Raw genomic sequence first — 18,982 nt, forward strand, 5'->3', positions numbered from 1 at the left:
GTGTGTGACCATTAATTTACTCAGGTAGCCTCAGTGTACTCCCAGTGCGTCCATAAAGCGGAAGGGAGTGAGCCAATCAGACCTTGTACAGTTGAGAGAAGCTTTAGCTTCCCGTTAGCAAGAGGGTTTCACTAAGCTGCTCGGGACGTGTGGTGTTGTGGGCCGAGGGAGAGGAGAGTTGCTGACCCACTATCGTCCCGACGCCAGCTGGGCACCCAGACGGCTAGATTCCCTCAAGAGATCCTTTGGTACCCCGCTAAACAGTGACAGGCCTACTCTGATCGGTCCAATGGCGACAATCGCCACCCTCAATCATCAACGGCAGTCTCAAACGGCAGTCAATCTCTCGCAGTCAAACTCCGGTCAACTCCGGTCAAGTGGGTTCTGACGGAAACCCTGAAATGAACTCACTGTTAGCTCTAGTTAACTTTACCACTGCCCTATCTAAACCCTGTCTGAGATTGAATGAGACTTACTTGTTATACTGCAATAGCGCAGCACAGGTGACTAGGCCACGTGACTATTTCTGTGACGGACGCGCAGGGACGTCTTGTATGTCTGAATGCTTCTCCGTGACTCAGGGAGGGCCCGCGTCGCGTCTCTCAAGGCGTTAGCTTAGGCCTACGTGACATATTTTCCGCCTAACTAATAACTCCTTGGGACACCCGTAACATTATTCAGACTGATAAACGATCTATAATAATTTCAAATTCAATAATAGTCCCTTACTTCATGAATCGCATCATTATTAATTCGGTAAATTACATTTAATATCATATAGGCCTAGTTCCACCATCTCTCGCTATGAGCAGGAAGCGCTCTCTTCCCTCCCACGACCTTGAACGCTCAGTGTTGCCAATGGCGGGGCATTCGAAATTACTCTGAAATTTCTGAATATTACATATATATATATATATATATATATATATATATATATATATATATATATATATATATATATATATATATATATATATATATCGTGTACATTTATTAGTTCTTTTACTCAGAAATATACATTTATTTTAATAATAAAATTTTATTCTTCGATGACGCCCACATGTTTGAATATGTAACATAAAATAAGGTATTAAATAAAACAGCCATATTAATATATTACAATAATATTTATTAAAATTTGAATGTAGAATAAAGCTTATTTTGATTTGTAGAGTTTATGAAGAATGGGCGTAGAATGTTTCTAGATAAAACGTGGCCTTATGGTGACTAACTGGCAACTAAAAGCCCACGTTACTTGCCAAAGGTCACTAGAGGACTACAATTCGGCAACGCTGCTCCAGAGGCTTAGTGTTAAAACTTCTTCTGGAGACTTTTTGCTTTTGCGGTTTTGTGGAAACGTAAAGGGTGAGTGCTTCGATCTGACGAGCCAATGAACAGAGTGTGCAGTGGTCTGACCCTCGCATGGCTTGCATGGCTCGGGTGATAAGTTCATCTCGGCGAGCTTTCTATGACAATGATATAGTCAATGAGATGGGTGTTGCCACGAACCCTTGAATTTGTCAGCCTGCCTAAACAAGGTATTGGTGATAATGAGGTTGTGTGCAGCACACTTGCTGAGGAGGAATAGGCCGTTCGGATTACACTTGGCTGGTTTGATCTCTATGATTCCCTGCCAAATGTCAGCATCTCTGCCAACTCTGTCACTGAAGTCACCTAGGAGCACAACCTTATCTTCTCTGTGGATAGAGGTCAGCACTCTGTCAAAGTCGGCGTAAAAGACCTTGATGTCATCCTCTGCATCTAGTGTTGGGGCGTATGCACTAATGAAAAAGGCATGATGGGAGTGATTCACTGGGACTCTGAGTGTCATGAGGTGCTCGTTGATCCCAACAGGCATTTCATTTAGCCTGTGTACGATGCGTTGGCGGATGGCAAAGCCAACTTCATAAATGCGGCTTCTCTCCACAGCAGGCTTACACTTTCAAAAGAAGGTATAGCCAGACCCCTGTTCTGTGAGTCGACCCTCATCTGGGAGCCGGGACTCACTAATGGCTGTTATGTCGATGTTATTCCACAGGGGCGGGGTTTTTTTTCAGAATGCTCATTTGTACCAGTACCCAGAAGGGTACTGATATTCCATGCAGCAAGCATAAGAGGTTGTATAGTTCGTGTTTGTTTTGATCTGTAATTATGAATGAGTTTTCGACGGCATAAGGATGACCTTACTGGGTGTACAGTAGTTGCCCAGTCAGGTTGGTTCTTCAGGCAGGCTATGTTTAGGGAACCTTTTCTAGTCCCCTCTCCATATGGGTGACCAGGGTGGCTCCTCGAAAGAACTGCTCAGTCGCACAGACAGGACCGGATTGCACTGCTGCCTAGATCCCAGTGCATAAACGGCCATCTTATCTGTGCTGCCCATCTACAGAGTTGTGACTAGAGACTCCCAGCAGTCATCTCTGTCTGTCCTCGTCTCCACACGTCCGTACCCATAAGGCTTTTGGGGTATAGGGGTTTAGAAGATGATGAGGAATCTGATGAGCTGAATGATGGCTGCACGTAATTTGATTTATGTGGTGACACAGGAGCACAGGCTGCAGCTACGCATCCTGGATCTCCCTTTTCCTGATCTAGTAGTACAAGTGTTGCAATGACTGGGAGAGAGAGAGTTGCAATGGACTGCCGATAACCCAGTTTGTTGGGCTTAGCCTTAGTCGTCTGTCCATCAGGTATTGCCTTCATCCGCCGGTGTAGTCGTTGCGTTCCCGTGGTGGTTATATCTTCCGCCTATACCGCCGTTGGGGTCTTATTGGAGCTCTGTAAGCATGTCTGCCTGATGTGGGGGTCCACACCTGTAGTCTTGCACCTACCAAGGTTAATCAGTAAGGCAGCGGTACAGTGATTGGTAGGCGACAGGATGTGTCCACATGCCAGTGGGCCTATGCGCCATCCCTCTGAGGCCCACCCCTACTCCGATATCCCCTGCTGATTTAGCCTGGGCTCACGAGGCACCCATTTACCGTGTGTTGCCACGAGGAGGCACAGCAGGAGTCTTGATGGTGAAAAGGCTGTGTACTGGCAGGGGAAGACTTATGCAAGTTGCTTCCCTGTTCGCCATACGGGCTATCCAACAGCGGTAACTGAAAGCGAGAGGAAGCAATCAGTGCTTGTGCACTAACTTGATACTGCCACAGTAGAAGCATTACTCGCCCCTGTGCACACACACACACACCCACACAGTTAACCAGTGTGTTCACTCCCTACCAATCTTACTTTTACACTATTGAACGACCCCCCCTCCCCCACCCCTTTTTATTATATAGCACATTTGTACCATTTATGCTACTGGCATATTGTTTGTCAATCAAGTGACCCATTCCCAAATTATATAACTATATATTTTCAGCCTTTTGGCTGCCATTTGTACAAAGAAAAAAATTAACTTAGTGATACTTGTATACAGGCAAAAAGTTACTTAGTGATACTTGTATACAGATAAAATCTTACTTAGGGTTACTTGTATACGGAAAAAAGGTTACTTTTTGTTACTTGTATAGAGATAAAATGTAACTTCGTGATATTTGTATACCGATAAAAAATAATTTAGTGTTACTTGTATACAGATAAAAAGTTACTTAGTGATCCTCGTATATACACAAATGTACTTAACGCATCCAGTACGACGTTATTACCCTGATTATAAACAATTAATACACTGATGAAGATAGAGAGAACAATAATAAAAAAGTTCAAGTAGTGTCTTAATATCTTACTGTATTGTCCGATATCTAGAGTTATTTACATTATTATGCTTTTACCTGTGGAACCGTATTATCGATCAAGATTCTATTTTTTTCTGTTTTTGTATTTCTTGACGGGTGTTTGTACGTCTGTTTGTATAATTAAGTGAATCAGCAGGTATATGCGGTTGGCGTGTACCAGGGTGAGCGATGTCGTCCAGCTAATCTCACCCCTTAGCTCTCTTCTATAACATTCCTGTCGAAAGCCAAATGTATTTATTGCCAACACATTTCTTTCTGGGATCAGCAGTGACATAAGCAAGTTTGCGGATGACACCAAAATAGGGCTGCAAATTAATTCAGGGCAGGATGCAAATGCATTACAGGAGGATCTAAATAAACTGCAGGGGTGGTCTGAAAAATGGCAAATGAAATTCAACACCAGCAAGTGCAGCGTACTTAATATTGGAAGAACAAATACTTATAATGTATACAGCCTTAACAACATCAACCTAGAGAAATCGACTTGTGAAAGAGACCTAGGGGTACTTGTAAGCCCGGACCTACGGCCTAGAAAACAGTGCGTTAATGTTCGAAATAAGGCAAACAGAGTATTGGGTTTTATATCTAGAAGTGTAAGTAACAAGAGTGCAGAGGTCTTATTGCAACTATATCTTGCGCTAGTTAGGCCGCACCTCGATTATGCGGTTCAGTTCTGGTGCCCCTATTATAGAATGGATATAAATTCACTAGAGTCGGTGCAGCGAAGAATGACAAAAATGATTCCGGGAATTAGAAACCTTCCATATCAGGATAGGTTAAAGAAACTTAACTTGCATTCCCTAGAAAGACGAAGAGTGCGGGGAGATATGATAGAAGTATTTAAGTGGGTGAAAGGAATCAATAAAGGGGATATAGATAAAGTTCTTATAATATCCGAGCAGGATAGGACTCGGAGCAACGGATTCAAGTTGGATAAGTCTAGGTTTAGGAGAGAGATAGGAAGAAACTGGTTCACAAATAGGATGGTGGACGAGTGGAACAAGCTTAGCAACTTTGTAGTAAGTGCGGGATCTCTGGAAAGTTTCAAAAGGAGGCTAGATAGATTCATGGATGATAGAGAGTGGTAGTAACTCTCGAAAGGAGCTGCCATGCACAGGCCAACCGGCCTATTGCAGACTCCTTATTTTCTTATGTTTTCTTATGTTCTTATTCCAGCATCCGTCTTCGTCCATTCATACTCACCTTTTTCTTAGTCTATTGTTATAATATCGTAGCGTGAGTCTAACCTCGACCCCAGAGGTGTTCTAATCCAAACACTCCACTAGCTACTGCACAGTCTGCCAATGAATACACAATAAGGAAACCCTTTAACACCCTCCTCAGTATTTGATGAGAGGGGAATCCGAAATAATCTAGATAAAATTAAATCATCGCAAGGTGTTCTGTGGCTATCGCCTTGACAGGTTAAAAACCTCTCTATCATCTTTTATTTCTCGTATCTCGTGATAGCGGAACTTCCCTCCTCTTCTTAGCACCTCCTCATTTTATAAACTTCAACTGCTAGGGCGGCCCAGGTACATCCTCACACCCGGGATCAATATTAGACTTTCTGGAAGAAGCGTCATAACTAATGCCTATGATTCATAAGCTCGGTACAGTGTCACTTCCCTCGACTATTTCCCTACAATTTTACTATATAGAGGTAGACAGTAAAAGGTGATAAAAATATAATATACTGATAGCTAAACTCTTATTAATCAGACCACGAAGAAATAAAAGAAAGTGATAAGTTAATCACAAATATTTAAACAAATAGAAAATAAGCTAACAAATAAGTGATAAATACTTTAAATTACTTAATAGCATAAAGACACGAACAAACACAATATTCCTTACACATACACACGAAAAAAGAGGTACTAACAATGGTCTTACTCACAGGACGAGAAGAACCAAATCCTGACGACCAACTGCTGGCTGACGCAGATCTGGACGGATGCTCACCTCACCTGGAATGCCTCAGACTTCGGCGGCATTCAGGTCATCAGAGTACCTTACCAGAGAGTGTGGAAACCAGATATCATACTCTACAACAAGTGAGGCCATACTCTTCTTTCTTTTTTTCTCTCTCCCTTCTTCTTCTTCGTCTTCTCCTTCTTCTTTGTTTCTTCTTCTTCATCTGTTCCTTCATCTACTCTTTCCCTCTCCCACTGTTAATATGTCGTGAAGAATTTTGTTAATGTAAAATTTCCCCTATCATTTAATTTGCTGATGTCATTATCGTGTGCGTGTGTGTATGTGTGTGTGTGTGTTTTGTAATGGTCAACATGCTAGCTTTGCAAGCTAGTCGACCCGGGTTCGATTCCTGTGCAAGCTGGAACTAGAGCAGGTTTCTTTACGCGATTTGCATCTGTCTACCCAACAGTAATTGGGAACCTGGATGTTAATCGATTCTCGGATCGTATTCCGGGTAAATGGTTAGCCAGTGCAGTTAACGAGATGTACGGTATTCTCGGACTATTCTTTGACACTGGGTCATGCATCTCGTCAACTTAGAGTATGGTTGATGTGTTGGCGACAACTTCAACACCTTAAGGCAAACAGAGTATTAGGTTTTACATCTAGAAGTGTAAATAATAAGAGTGTGGAGGTCATATTGCAACTATATCTTGCGCTAGTTAGGCCGCACCTCGATTCTGGTGCCCTAATTATAGAATGGATATCAATTCACTGGAGTCGGTGCAGCGAAGAATGACACAAATGATTCAGGGACTTAGAAATCTTCCATATCAAGTTGGATTAAAGAAACTAAACGTGCATTCCCTACAAAGACGAAGAGTGCGGGGAGATATGATACAATTATTTAAGTGGGTGAAGGAATCAATAAAGGAGATATACTGTAGATAAAGCTCACATAATACCCCAGCAGGATAGGACTCGTAGCAATGGATTTAAGTTGGATAAGTTTAGTTTTAAGAAGGAGATAGGAAGGAACTGGTTCACAAATAGGGTGGTAGACGAGTGGAACAAGCTTAGCAACTTTGTAGTAAGTGCTTGGACGCTGGAAAGTTTTAAAAGGAGGTTAGATAGATTCAAGGATGATAGAGAGTGATAGTGACTCTCGACAGGAGCTGCCAGGCACAGGCCAACCGGCCTATTCCAGACTCCCTATTTTCTTGTGTTCTTATGCTTAACAAATTAACGAAGAGGTGCACCTCGTGCTGGCCACCCTCATCCACGAGGAGCAGCCCTATATATATATATATATATATATATATATATATATATATATATATATATATATATATATATATATATATATATATATATATATATATATATATATATATATATATTTCATGTAGATCCACAATGAAAACGTGGATAAGATAAATCTCGATAAAATCACACGGGAAAAGGGAAACAACGGAGCACCTTAGCTTTCATCTTTATTCAAGATATCTTCAGAGGCAACTGGATTACATGGACAGAGAGAGGCTTAAATATACAGGGTGACCTTATTAAACATGAGGTCAGGTCATAATGATGTCATCAACAGGTATAGGGAGGCGCTGGGGAAGATTAGAGATAGGGGAGGGATCCCGATAGTATATGGTGTCTTGCCTAGAAGAGGGGTTGGTCGTGAATGGCTGTCTAGGGCAATTGCTATAAATTGCCGACTGGAAAAACATTGTGCAAACAATGGTTGGGCATTCATTGATAACTGGCAACGATTCTATGGCAACGACTACCTGTACTGTCGCGACGGAGTACACTTGTCTCGTGAGGGAGTAAAGACGTTGTCTGCATCCCTGGAGGGTGAAATTGTCACTCAGAAGGGAGGGTTTCGCCAGTAGAGAGGGGTCGGGGAAAGTGGGAGTCAAAAAACAAGCAGGTCCTGGGAAGTAAAATTAGTTGCTCAGGACAAGGGCGTAAAACAGGACCAGGGAAGAGTAGGTTTAAATGTATACTATACAAACAGTAGGAGCGTTAGAAATAAAATAGACTTGCTGAGAGCGGTTGTATGTACCGAGAATGTAGACGTCATAGCAATCACCGAAACTTGGATGAATCTGGCGAGCAAAATTTTTTTATCAGAGTACCACATAGAAGGGTACAACCTTTTTCACAAGGACAGGGAAGGTAGGAAGGGGGGAGGGGTCGCACTCTTCGTCAAGGATACATTAAAATGTTGTACTAATAATTCAATAAAGGGTGAAATAGGAACCGAGTCTGTGTGGGTAGAAATCACGGAAGGAAGAGAAAAACTAATTATGGGAGTGATTTACAGGCCCCCAAGTCTTGGCAAAGAAGCAGCTCAGCCCATATGGCAGGAAATGAGTAGGGCAGAAAAATATAACAACCTATGCATTATGGGGGATTTCAACTTAAGAAATAATGACTGGGACAACATTGTAGGAGACTATGAATCTAAAGACTTCCTAGATGCAGTACAGGAAAAATTTTTGAAACAACTAATTACAGAACCTACTAGAGGTGACAATATATTAGACCTAGTATTAACAAATAAAGAAAATATTATCAGAGATATCACAGTAGGGGAAGAACTAAGTAACAGTGATCACAGAGAAATCAGGTTCACCCTAAATTGGGAAACGAAAAACAATGACAATATGGTCAGAGTCCCAAACTTTCGGTTGGCGGATAATTATCAGGGGTTAAGAAGGTACCTAGGTGAGGTCACCTGGGAACAGTCACGTCAGTTCCCAGTAGGAACGGGTGAGGTCATAGATGACACAACAATTGATCATGACTATAATATATTCACTAGTATACTACATAAAGCACAATAACAAAATATACCATACAGAAAAATTAGGTCAAATAAGAATGAGCCAAGGTGGATGACCAGAAAACTTAAACATGACATAGGAATAAAGAAAGGAATATATAAGAAATTAAAGGGAGGGGAGGAGCAGCTCAGAAACTGGTATGATGAACTATCTAGGAATGTTAAGAAAAATGTAAGGAAAGCAAAAAGAGACTATGAAATCAAAATAGCAAGAGAATCCAAGGCAAATCCCAAGGGATTTCTCCAGGTATATAGGACAAAGGTCAAGGAAAAAGTTGGGCCTTTAAAGTCAGGGAGGAGAGAATTGATATATGGCAGTGGAGAAATAAGCAAAGCATTGAACAGCTACTTCTTATCAGTTTTCACAGAAGAAATTTGCGATGAAATTCCGGAGGTGGAACTGATATTTAAGGGAAAGGAAGAAGAGAAATTAAAGAATATCACTATCAGAAAAGAGGATGTTCTTAAGAAGATAAATAAACTAAAGAATACAAAATCCCCAGGGGCGGATGAAATTTTCCCTCGAGTCTTAAAAGAGTGTAGTGAACAGATTAGCGGACCCCTCGTAAATTTATTTACAAAATCATTAGACACTGGAGTTGTGCCAGAGTTGTGGAAACAGGCAAATGTAGTACCCATATTCAAAAAGGAGGACAGAGCATCAGCGTCAAATTACCGGCCGATCAGTTTGACGTCAGTAGTGGGGAAATTTCTTGAATCAATTATAGCAGATAGCATCCGATCGCATCTAGAGAAAAGCAAATTAATCTACGACTCTCAACATGGGTTTACAAAGGGACAATCTTGTCTAACAAATCTGCTAAGGTTTATTAGGAAAGTCTTCGAGGTAGTAGATAATGACAAAAATTACGATGTTATTTACTTAGACTTTAGCAAAACATTTGACAGAGTACCGCATCAGAGGCTTCTGAAAAAAGTTAAGGCTCATGGTATCGAGGGGAAAGTTTTAAATTGGATAAAATCATGGCTCACCGATAGAACGCAGAGGGTCAGCGTAGATGGTGTTAAATCTGAGTGGGGCCGTGTAACCAGTGGGGTTCCCCAGGGGTCAGTACTAGGCCCACTCTTGTTCATAATCTACATAAACGATTTAGATACTGGGATCAGCAGTGACATAAGCAAATTTGCGGGTGACACCAAAATAGGGCTGCAAATAAATTCAGGGCAGGATGCAAATGCATTACAGGAGGATCTAAATAAACTGCAGGGGTGGTCTGAAAGATGGCAAATGAAATTCAACACCAGCAAGTGCAGCGTACTTTATATTGGAAGAACAAATACTTATAATGTATACAGCCTTAACAACATCAACCTAGAGAAGTCGACTTGTGAAAGAGACCTAAGGGTACTTGTAAGCCCGGACCTACGGCCTAGAAAACAGTGCGTTAATGTTCGAAATAAGGCAAACAGAGTATTGGGTTTTATATCTAGAAGTGTAAGAAACAGGAGTGCAGAGGTCTTATTGCAACTATATCTTGCGCTAGTCAGGCCGCACCTCGATTATGCGGTTCAGTTCTGGTGCCCCTATTATAGAATGGATATAAATACACTAGAGTCGGTGCAGCGAAGAATGACAAAAATGATTCCGGGACTTAGAAACCTTCCATATCAGGATAGGTTAAAGAAACTTAACTTGCATTCCCTAGAAAGACGAAGAGTGCGGGGAGATATGATAGAAGTATTTAAGTGGGTGAAAAGGAATCAATAAAGGGGATATAGATAAAGTTCTTATAATATCCGAGCAGGATAGGACTCGGAGCAACGGATTCAAGTTGGATAAGTTTAGGTTTAGGAGGGAGATAGGAAGAAACTGGTTCACAAATAGGGTGGTGGACGAGTGGAACAAGCTTAGCAACTTTGTAGTAAGTGCGGGAACTCTGGAAAGTTTCAAAAGGAGGCTAGATAGATTCATGGATGATAGAGAGTGGTAGTAACTCTCGACAGGAGCTGCCATGCACAGGCCAACCGGCCTATTGCAGACTCCTTATTTTCTTATGTTCTTATGTTCTTATCCACTAATCCCCACACCAACACACACGTAGAGGAGGTAAAAAGAAGGGAACGACGTGACTAGTCAGGTCAGGTCAAAAATATGGGACCCACTAAATAACTATCCTACATCTAGATCAAAGGTTTTCAAAGCATTTTTAACCTTGGGCCACTGACAAATAAATTTATGTAACATATTATCAGTTTTGAACTGACCATCACTAATGTTTATTGATTTAATTCCCTCATCAAACTAGCTTCAACCATAAGTCTTTCTGTGACACAAGACTGATTTGAATACTTCTAAGCTTTTTTCCTAAGCAATGGAATGATTATTATTCCTAACATGAACGAACAGGGCACTGCTTTCAGATGCTGTTCTGATATTGTGCTTATGTTGTTTGATTCTGAGCTGCAGTGTTTTTCCTTTCTGTCCTACATAATTACGATTACATTTGCTACATGGAATACAATAAACACTTCCATTTACATTCAAACTTGGGCTATTTCTTATTAACATATTGGTAATGGTTGAGTCATACTTGAAAACAACATTAATTTTTAGTAGCTTGAGGGACCGAACTAATGGGACAAATTCATTACGATAAGGCAGAGTCAAAATATTCTTACGTGTAGGAATTTGCCTGGTTTGAGAGGAATGAAAAGATTTTTTAGCCCTTTTAAAACAACGATCAACAAAGAAAGAAGGGCACCCAAGTTTTTGTGCAATGGAACGAATGTGTTTCAATTCATCATCAATAAATTCAGATTCACAAATACGCAGACATCTTAAGAACATAGCAGAAAAAACTGACATTTTGGTAGACTCCAGGTGATTCGATAAAAAGTGTATGAAGCTGTCTACCTGTGTGGGCTTTCTGTATATCTTGATAAAATTTATCTTATTCATTTTTCAATTGTGGATCTACATGAAATACACACACACACACACACACACATATATATATATATATATATATATATATATATATATATATATATATATATATATATATATATATATATATATATATATATATATATATACTATATATATATAGATATATGTTATAGATGATATATATATTTATATATATATATATATATATATATATAGTATATATGCAAGTAAATCACTGTAGGTGCGCGTGATCTAGGTATATGCTGATAACCACAAGGAAAGAAGAAAACAAGAAGTTCCCAAGCGCTTTCGTGTAATTCACATCTTCAGGGGTGAGTACAGACTAGAGAGAGTAATACAAATCAAGGTGTATATATACAGAGGAGGGTGAGACCAGGTCCACAATGGTCAGGTATTAGGTAATGACCCTACTAATCTTTAAATAGCACACAACGGTTGGTGGTCAGGTCAGATGGTCAAGTGACCCGGCCTTCTCACCTGATCACAAATCTTCTTAATTACAAAATTGTCCAGCTTGTACATGCCGTTACTCAAATTCATGTTGAATGCTTCGGTATGTTTAATAAGACTAGATTCTATGATGTTCCTACTGTCAATTGACTTACATGGTAATATTGAGGAGGCATTATCCCAGTCAATGCAATGCTTGTTATCCCTCAAATGAACAAACAGAGCATTGGATTCCTGGCCTGTCCTAACACTGTATTTGTGTTGTTTAATTCTAGTTACAAGATCTTTACCTGTCTGGCCTAAGTAAAACATATTACATTCCTTGCAAGGAACTTTATAAATGCAACCAATTGTGTTGTTGGGGGAGTTCTTGATTAACATTTGTTTAACAGTGCATGAGTTTTTAAATGCCACATTGACGTTCCAGGTTTTTAGCTGTGCAGGAATGTGTTTTTTCTTTTCCTTGTGGTTATCAGTATATATATATATATATATATATATATATATATATATATATATATATATATATATATATATATATATATATATATATATATATATATATGTGTGTGTGTGTGTGTGTGTGTGTGTATTTCATGTAGATCCACAATGGAAAAATGAATAAGATAAATCTTGAAAAAATCACACAGGAAAAGGGGAAACAATGGAGCACCTTAACTTTCGTCTTTATTCAAGACATCTTCGGAGGCAACTGAATTACAAGGACAGAGAGAACATAAGCACATGAGAAAATAAGGAGTCTGCAATAGGCCCGTTTGCCTTACTGCAAAGTTGCTTAGCTTGTTCCACTCGTTCACCACCCTATTTGTGAACCAGTTCCTTCCTATCTCCCTCCTAAACCTAAACTTATCCAACTTAAATCAGGTTGCTACAGGTCCTATCCTGCTGGGATATTATAAGAACTTTATCTATATCTCCTTTATTGATTCCTTTCACCCACTTAAATACTTCTATCATATCTCCCCACACTCGTCGCCTTTATAGGGAATGCAAGCTTAGTTTCTTTAATCTAACTTGATATGGAAGGTTTCTAAGTCCCGGAATCATTTTCGCCATTCTTCGCTGCACTGACTCCAGTGAATTGATATCCATTCTATAATAAGGGCATCAGAACTGAACCTCATAATCGAGGTGAGGCCTGACTAGCACAAGATATAGTTGCAGTAAGACCTCTGCACTCTTATTACTTACACTTCTAGATATAAAGCCTAATACTCTGTTTGCCTTATTTTGAACATTAACGCACTGTTTTCTAGGCCGTAGGTCCGGGCTTACAAGTACCCCTAAGTCTCTTTCACAAGTCGACTTCTCTAAGTTGATGTTGTTAAGGCTGTAAACATTGACAGTATTTGTTCTTCCAATATTAAGTATGCTGCACTTGCTGGTAATGAATTTCATTTGCCATTTTTCTGAGCACTCCTGCAGTTTATTTAGATCCTCCTGCAGTGCATTTGCATCCTACCCTGAATTAATCTGCCGCCCTATTTTGGGGTCATCTGCTAACTTGCTGATGTCATTGCTGATCCCCGTATCTAGATCGTTTATGTAGATTATGATGAAGAGTGGGCCCAGTACTGACCCCTGGGGAACCCCACTGGTAACACAGCTCCACTCAGATTTAACACCATCTACGCTGACCGTCTGTTTTCTATCGGTGAGCCATGATTTTATCCAATTTAAAACTTTCCCTCGATACCATGAGCCTTAACTTTTCTCAGAAGCCTCTGAAGCGGTACTCTGTCAAACGCTTTGCTAAAGTCTAAGTAAATAACATCGTAATTTTCGTCATTATCTATTACCAAGAAGACTTTCCTAAAAAACGTCAGCAGATTTGTTAGACAAGATTTTCCCTTTGTAAACCCATGTTGAGAGTCGTAGATTAATTTGCTTTTCTCTAAATGCGATCGGATGCTATTTGCTATAATTGATTCAAGAAATTTCCCCACTACTGACGTCAAACTAATCGGCCGGTAATTTGACGTGATGCTCTGTCTCCCTTTTTGAATATGGGTACTACATTTGCCTGTTTCCACAACTCTGGCACAATTCCCGTGTCTAATTATTTTGTAAATAAAATTACGAGGGGTCCGCTAATCTGTTCCTTACACTCTTTCAAAACTCGAGGTAAAATTTCATCCTGCCCTGGGGATTTTGTCTTCTTTAATTTATTTATCTTTTTAAGAACATCCTCTTTTCTCATTGTGATATTCTTTAATTTCTCTTCTTCATTTCCCCTAAATATTAGGTCCACCTCTGGAATTTCCTCATGAATTTCTTCTGTGAAAACTGATAAAAAGTAGCTGTTAAATGCTTTGTTTATTTTCTCACTGTCATCGATCACTTCCCATGAGGTGATCTCACCCAATGTATCCACAGAGGGCGACCTCACCCTACCTCTAAACCTGACGGTTGAGATTGACCTGATAACGAGATCTGAGGTTGCCGAGTTGCACGACAATTTAAATAATGAGTTACTTAATGCACAAAGGCAGAACATACCATACAAAAAACTCAGATCAAACAACAATGACCCTAAATGGATAAATAATTATTTAAAGAACATTATTGGACAAAGGAAGGCTATAGGTAGGAGAATAAATCGTGGTGAAGTTTACTTCCAAGATTACTATAAGGTATTGACGGTAGGGTTAGGACCGAGATAAGAAAAGCCAAGAGGAATAATGAGCTGAAGATAGCAAGGGAGGGGAAGTCAAACCCCAAGGGATTCTATGAAATGTATCAAACTAAAACACGAGAAAAGATTGGCCCAATACAGTCAGATACCGGCGAGCTAACTGAAAACAACAGAGAAATGAGCAATAATCTGAATAAATATTTTTCAACAGTTTTCACCACCGAAAATTTAAACATGTTACCCGAAGCTCCGACTCTATACAGAGATAGTGAAGCAAATAAATTAAGCGAGATAGTAGTGACTAGTAACGATGTTAGTAAGCAAATAGACAAACTAAAGCCTAATAAGTCACCAGGTCCCGTTGAGAAATTTGCCAGAGTATTATAGGAAAGTAAAGAAGAGCTTAGTATGCTGTCTCGATCCCACTACCCTTTATACTTGGGGAGTGAAACCTACCCCAAGTTATTAACAAATAAAGGAACAAATAGGGAACACGGCAATAATTATCCCCACAAAAAACCTACTCAACTAAATGTACTTGAATAAGTAAGAACAAGTTGAAATAAGTGAATCACAAAAGGGAAGATAATTAATAAATTCAATTTATGTTCTAAAAGGAGTAATGACTAGCAAATATGAATTTAAGGGAATAAGTAATTGTATAATAAAATAAGAGTGATGCCGGAAGGGCGAAAATATACTGTAAGGAGTTAGACCAAACTAATATTACTTAACATAAACTATATTACACAGACATACAAAATATATACATACAACAATCCCTACAAAATGATTATTCCTACCAAACAGGAGATTCCTTACCACCAGGATCCCTTTCTAGGCCTAACTAAATTTGTCACTAATACCTGATACCCCTAGGGCATTGCAGAAGACTGGACAAGGCACTAGACAAGGGTCAAGGCTAGAGAACAAATGGACACGTCTACCCTATGCCACGGTTTATCGCTACTGGGGAAGCGTGCCCACGCGGGGAGGAGAGAGTCTCATATCACGTGATCCAGGACATTTGCTGGATATTTTATATAATTAATTAATACTACTCTTGAGTTGACTTAACTGAGTAAGACAATGATGCATATTAATAACATACATAAATATACAATTAGCCTAAGTAACTAAGAACAATAATAATATAATAAGTACAATTAACAAGTTAATAGCTTGTGTGAAATGTAGGCGTGAACATATGCCTCACGCTATGCGAGTTCCCGAGCGCTCAGGCACGTGACAATGCCCTTAGCAAAGTTGTTTAACATGTCCTTAAAAGCAGGTGTAGTACCAGAATCCTGGAGAATAGCGAATGTAATACCGATTTTCAAGGAGGGAGATAAATCACTATCCTGTAACTACCGTCCTAGCAGTCTAACAAAAATTGTAGGCAAATTACTGGCAGCAATCATTTCAAACTCCATTCGAAATCACCTGGAGAAGCACAAGTTGATCAATGATTCCCAACATGGCTTCACAAGCAGGCGTTCATGTCTAACTAATCTATGAACATTCTTTTCATCAGTTTTCGGATCAGTGGACGAGCGGCACAATTATGATGTGGTCTATCTCGACTTTAGCAAAGCTTTCAACAGAGTCCCCCAAGAAAGACTAATAAGAAAAGAGGAGGCTCATGGTATTAAACTTGATATTTTAAAATGGATTAGGACGTGGTTACAGGACAGAAAACAGCAAGTGAGCATTAACGGCACTAAATCTCATCGGAGCAACGTCACTAGTGGAGTTCCCCAAGGCTCAGTACTTGGACCATTATTATTTATTATTTACATAAACGACATACATATCAGCATAGACAGCAAGTAAATTTGCTGATGACACTAAAATAGGACGTGTAATTAAATCTGACGAGGTCTCCGCAAAACTACAGGAAGATCTAAACAAATTTTTCGAATGATCTGAAAAATTGTAGATGAAATTCAATGTGAACAAATGTGCTGTAAATTACTCAGTATAGGAGATGTAAACAGGGAAACCAGATATCAGATGAACAACAATGTTATTGAGAAATCCGACTGCGACAGAGATTTAGGAGTAATGATAAGTAGGAATCATAAGCCAAGTAAACAATGTGAATTTGGTCGAAACAAAGCTAATAAAGTACTTGGGTTCATACAAAGGAGTGTTAGTTACAAGACTAGCGAGGTCATCTTAAAACTATATCTTGCGCTTGTGAGACCTCACTTAGATTACGCAGTTCAATTCTGGTCACCATATTACAGAATGGATATAGAATCCTTGAAAAGAATTCAGAGGAGAATGACAAGACTAATCCCGGGCATTAGGAACCTTGAGTACAGAGACAGGTTAATTTGCACTCCCTCGAGAGACGTAGAGTGAGGGGCGACATGATCGAGGTGTATAAATGGAAGTCAGGGCTAAACAAAGGGGACATTACAAAGGTACTCAAACTTTCCAACCAGGAGCGAACTCGTAACAATGGTTTTGAATTAGACAAATTTAGATTTAGGCTCGAAATAGGTAAAAACATTGGTTTGGAAATAGAGTAGTGGACGACTGGAGCAAGTTACCAAATATCATCATTAACTCGAATACGCTGGATAGCTTCAAGCTTAGGTTGAATGGATATATGAGCAATAGGAGCTGGGTGTGAATGGGACTGTCCAGTATGGGCCAATAGGCCTGCTGCAATTTCTTCCATTCTTATGTTCCCCCCTCCCTGACTTTAAAGGCCCAACTTTGTCCTTGACCATTGTCCTGTATAGCTGGAAAAATCCCTTGGGATTCGCCTTGGATTCTCTTGCTATCCTGATTTCGTAGTCCCTCTTTGCCTTCCTTACATTCTTCTTAACATTCCTAGACAGTTCATTAAGTATTTCTGAGCTGCTCCTCCCCACCCATGAATTTCTTATAATTCCTTTCTTTATTCCTATGTCATGTTTAAGTTTTCTGGTCATCCACCTTGGCTCATTCTTATTTGACCTAATTTAACTGTATGGTATATTTTGTTCCTGTGCTTTACGTAGTATACGCGTGAATATATTATAGTCATGATCAATTGTTGTGTCACCTGAGACCTCACCCGTTCCTACTGCGGAATGACCTGACTGTTCCCAGGCGACCTCACCTAGGTACCTTCTTAACCCCTGATAATCCGCCAATCAAAAGTTTGGGACTCTGACCATATTGTCATTGTTTTTCGTTTCCCAATTAAGGGTGAACCTGATTTCTCTGTGATCACTGTTTCCTAGTTCTTCCCTTATTGTGATATCTCTGATAATATTTTCTTTATTTGTTAATACTAGGTCTAATATATTGTTACCTCTAGTAGGTTCTGTAATTAGTTTCAAAAAATTGACATGTACTGCGTCTAGGAAGTCTTCAGATTCATAGTCACCTACAATGTTGTCCCAGTCAATATTTCTGAAGTTGAAATCCGCCATAATGCACAGGTTGTTGTATTTTGCTGCCCTACTCATTTTCTGTCATATGGGCTGAGCTGCTTCTTTCCCAAGACTTGGGGGCCTGTAAATCACTCCCCAGGACCTGCTTGTTTTTTGACTCCCACTTACCTTGACCTCTCTCTACTGGCGAAACCCCCTCTTTGGAGTGACAATTTCACACTCTAGGGATGCAGACAACGTCTTTACCCCCGCGCGAGACAAGTGTACTCCGTCACGACTGTACAGGTAGTCGTTGCCATAGAATGGTTGCCAGTTATCAATGAATGCCCAACCATTGCTTGCACAATGTTTTTCCAGTCGGCAATTTATAGCAATTGCCCTGGCCAGCCATTCACGACAAACCCCTATTCTAGGCAAGACATCACATACTATGGGGATCCCTCCCCTATCTCTAACCTTCCCCAGCGCCTCCCTATACCTCTTGAAAAGTTCATCACTCCGAACATTTCCTATGTCGTTACCTCCCACACTAAGACACACTACTGGATTAGTACCCTCCCCTGACAAAACCCTATCTATCCTCTCAGCTACATGCCCTATCCCAGCCCCAGGAAAACACACCCTAGTCCTACGTTTCCTATCCCTTGCAAAAAAAGTCCTATCTAAGAACCTCACCTGGCTGTCCCCAACTACCACGACCTTACCACTGGGCAGGGTTTGAAAACTGCCCTTTTCTCTCCTGGCACCGCATCGTCCTGCCTCTTCTCTTCCTCGCCGGCTTCCTCCAACACTTGGTAGGGGTTACTGCACTCCACACCCTGTTCAGCTTTCCTGAGTCTGACCCTAGTCCCCTTGGAAGCAACCACTCTCCACGCCTGTTCCTCCCTCGCAGGTGTCCTGCTATGCAGAACACCTACCAGAAGGAGTTCAGTCCTGAGGGCTTCGTTCTCCCCCTTTAACACGTCCATCTCTCTACTCAATTGCTCCAGCTGACTTAGCAGAGTAGCCAGGAGGTCGTATTTTCTGATACTCCGCCCC

General features: G+C 40.3%; 1 protein-coding gene across 1 annotated transcript in view; it reads left to right on the top strand.

Moving 5' to 3' along the window:
- The window catches only part of LOC121867086 (neuronal acetylcholine receptor subunit alpha-10-like), a 166,298-nt gene that overhangs the window by 96,490 nt on the left and 50,826 nt on the right, over window positions 1–18,982 (top strand). Inside the window, exon 5 of the mRNA XM_042366842.1 lies at window positions 5,643–5,797. Within this exon, the coding sequence (XP_042222776.1) occupies window positions 5,643–5,797 (155 nt within the window). The remainder of the gene's footprint in view (window positions 1–5,642; window positions 5,798–18,982) is intronic.

The sequence above is a fragment of the Homarus americanus genome, unplaced genomic scaffold (genome assembly GCF_018991925.1).
Source record: "Homarus americanus isolate GMGI-L3 unplaced genomic scaffold, GMGI_Hamer_2.0 scaffold6317, whole genome shotgun sequence".
In the NCBI taxonomy this organism is placed as follows: Eukaryota; Metazoa; Arthropoda; class Malacostraca; order Decapoda; family Nephropidae; genus Homarus; species Homarus americanus.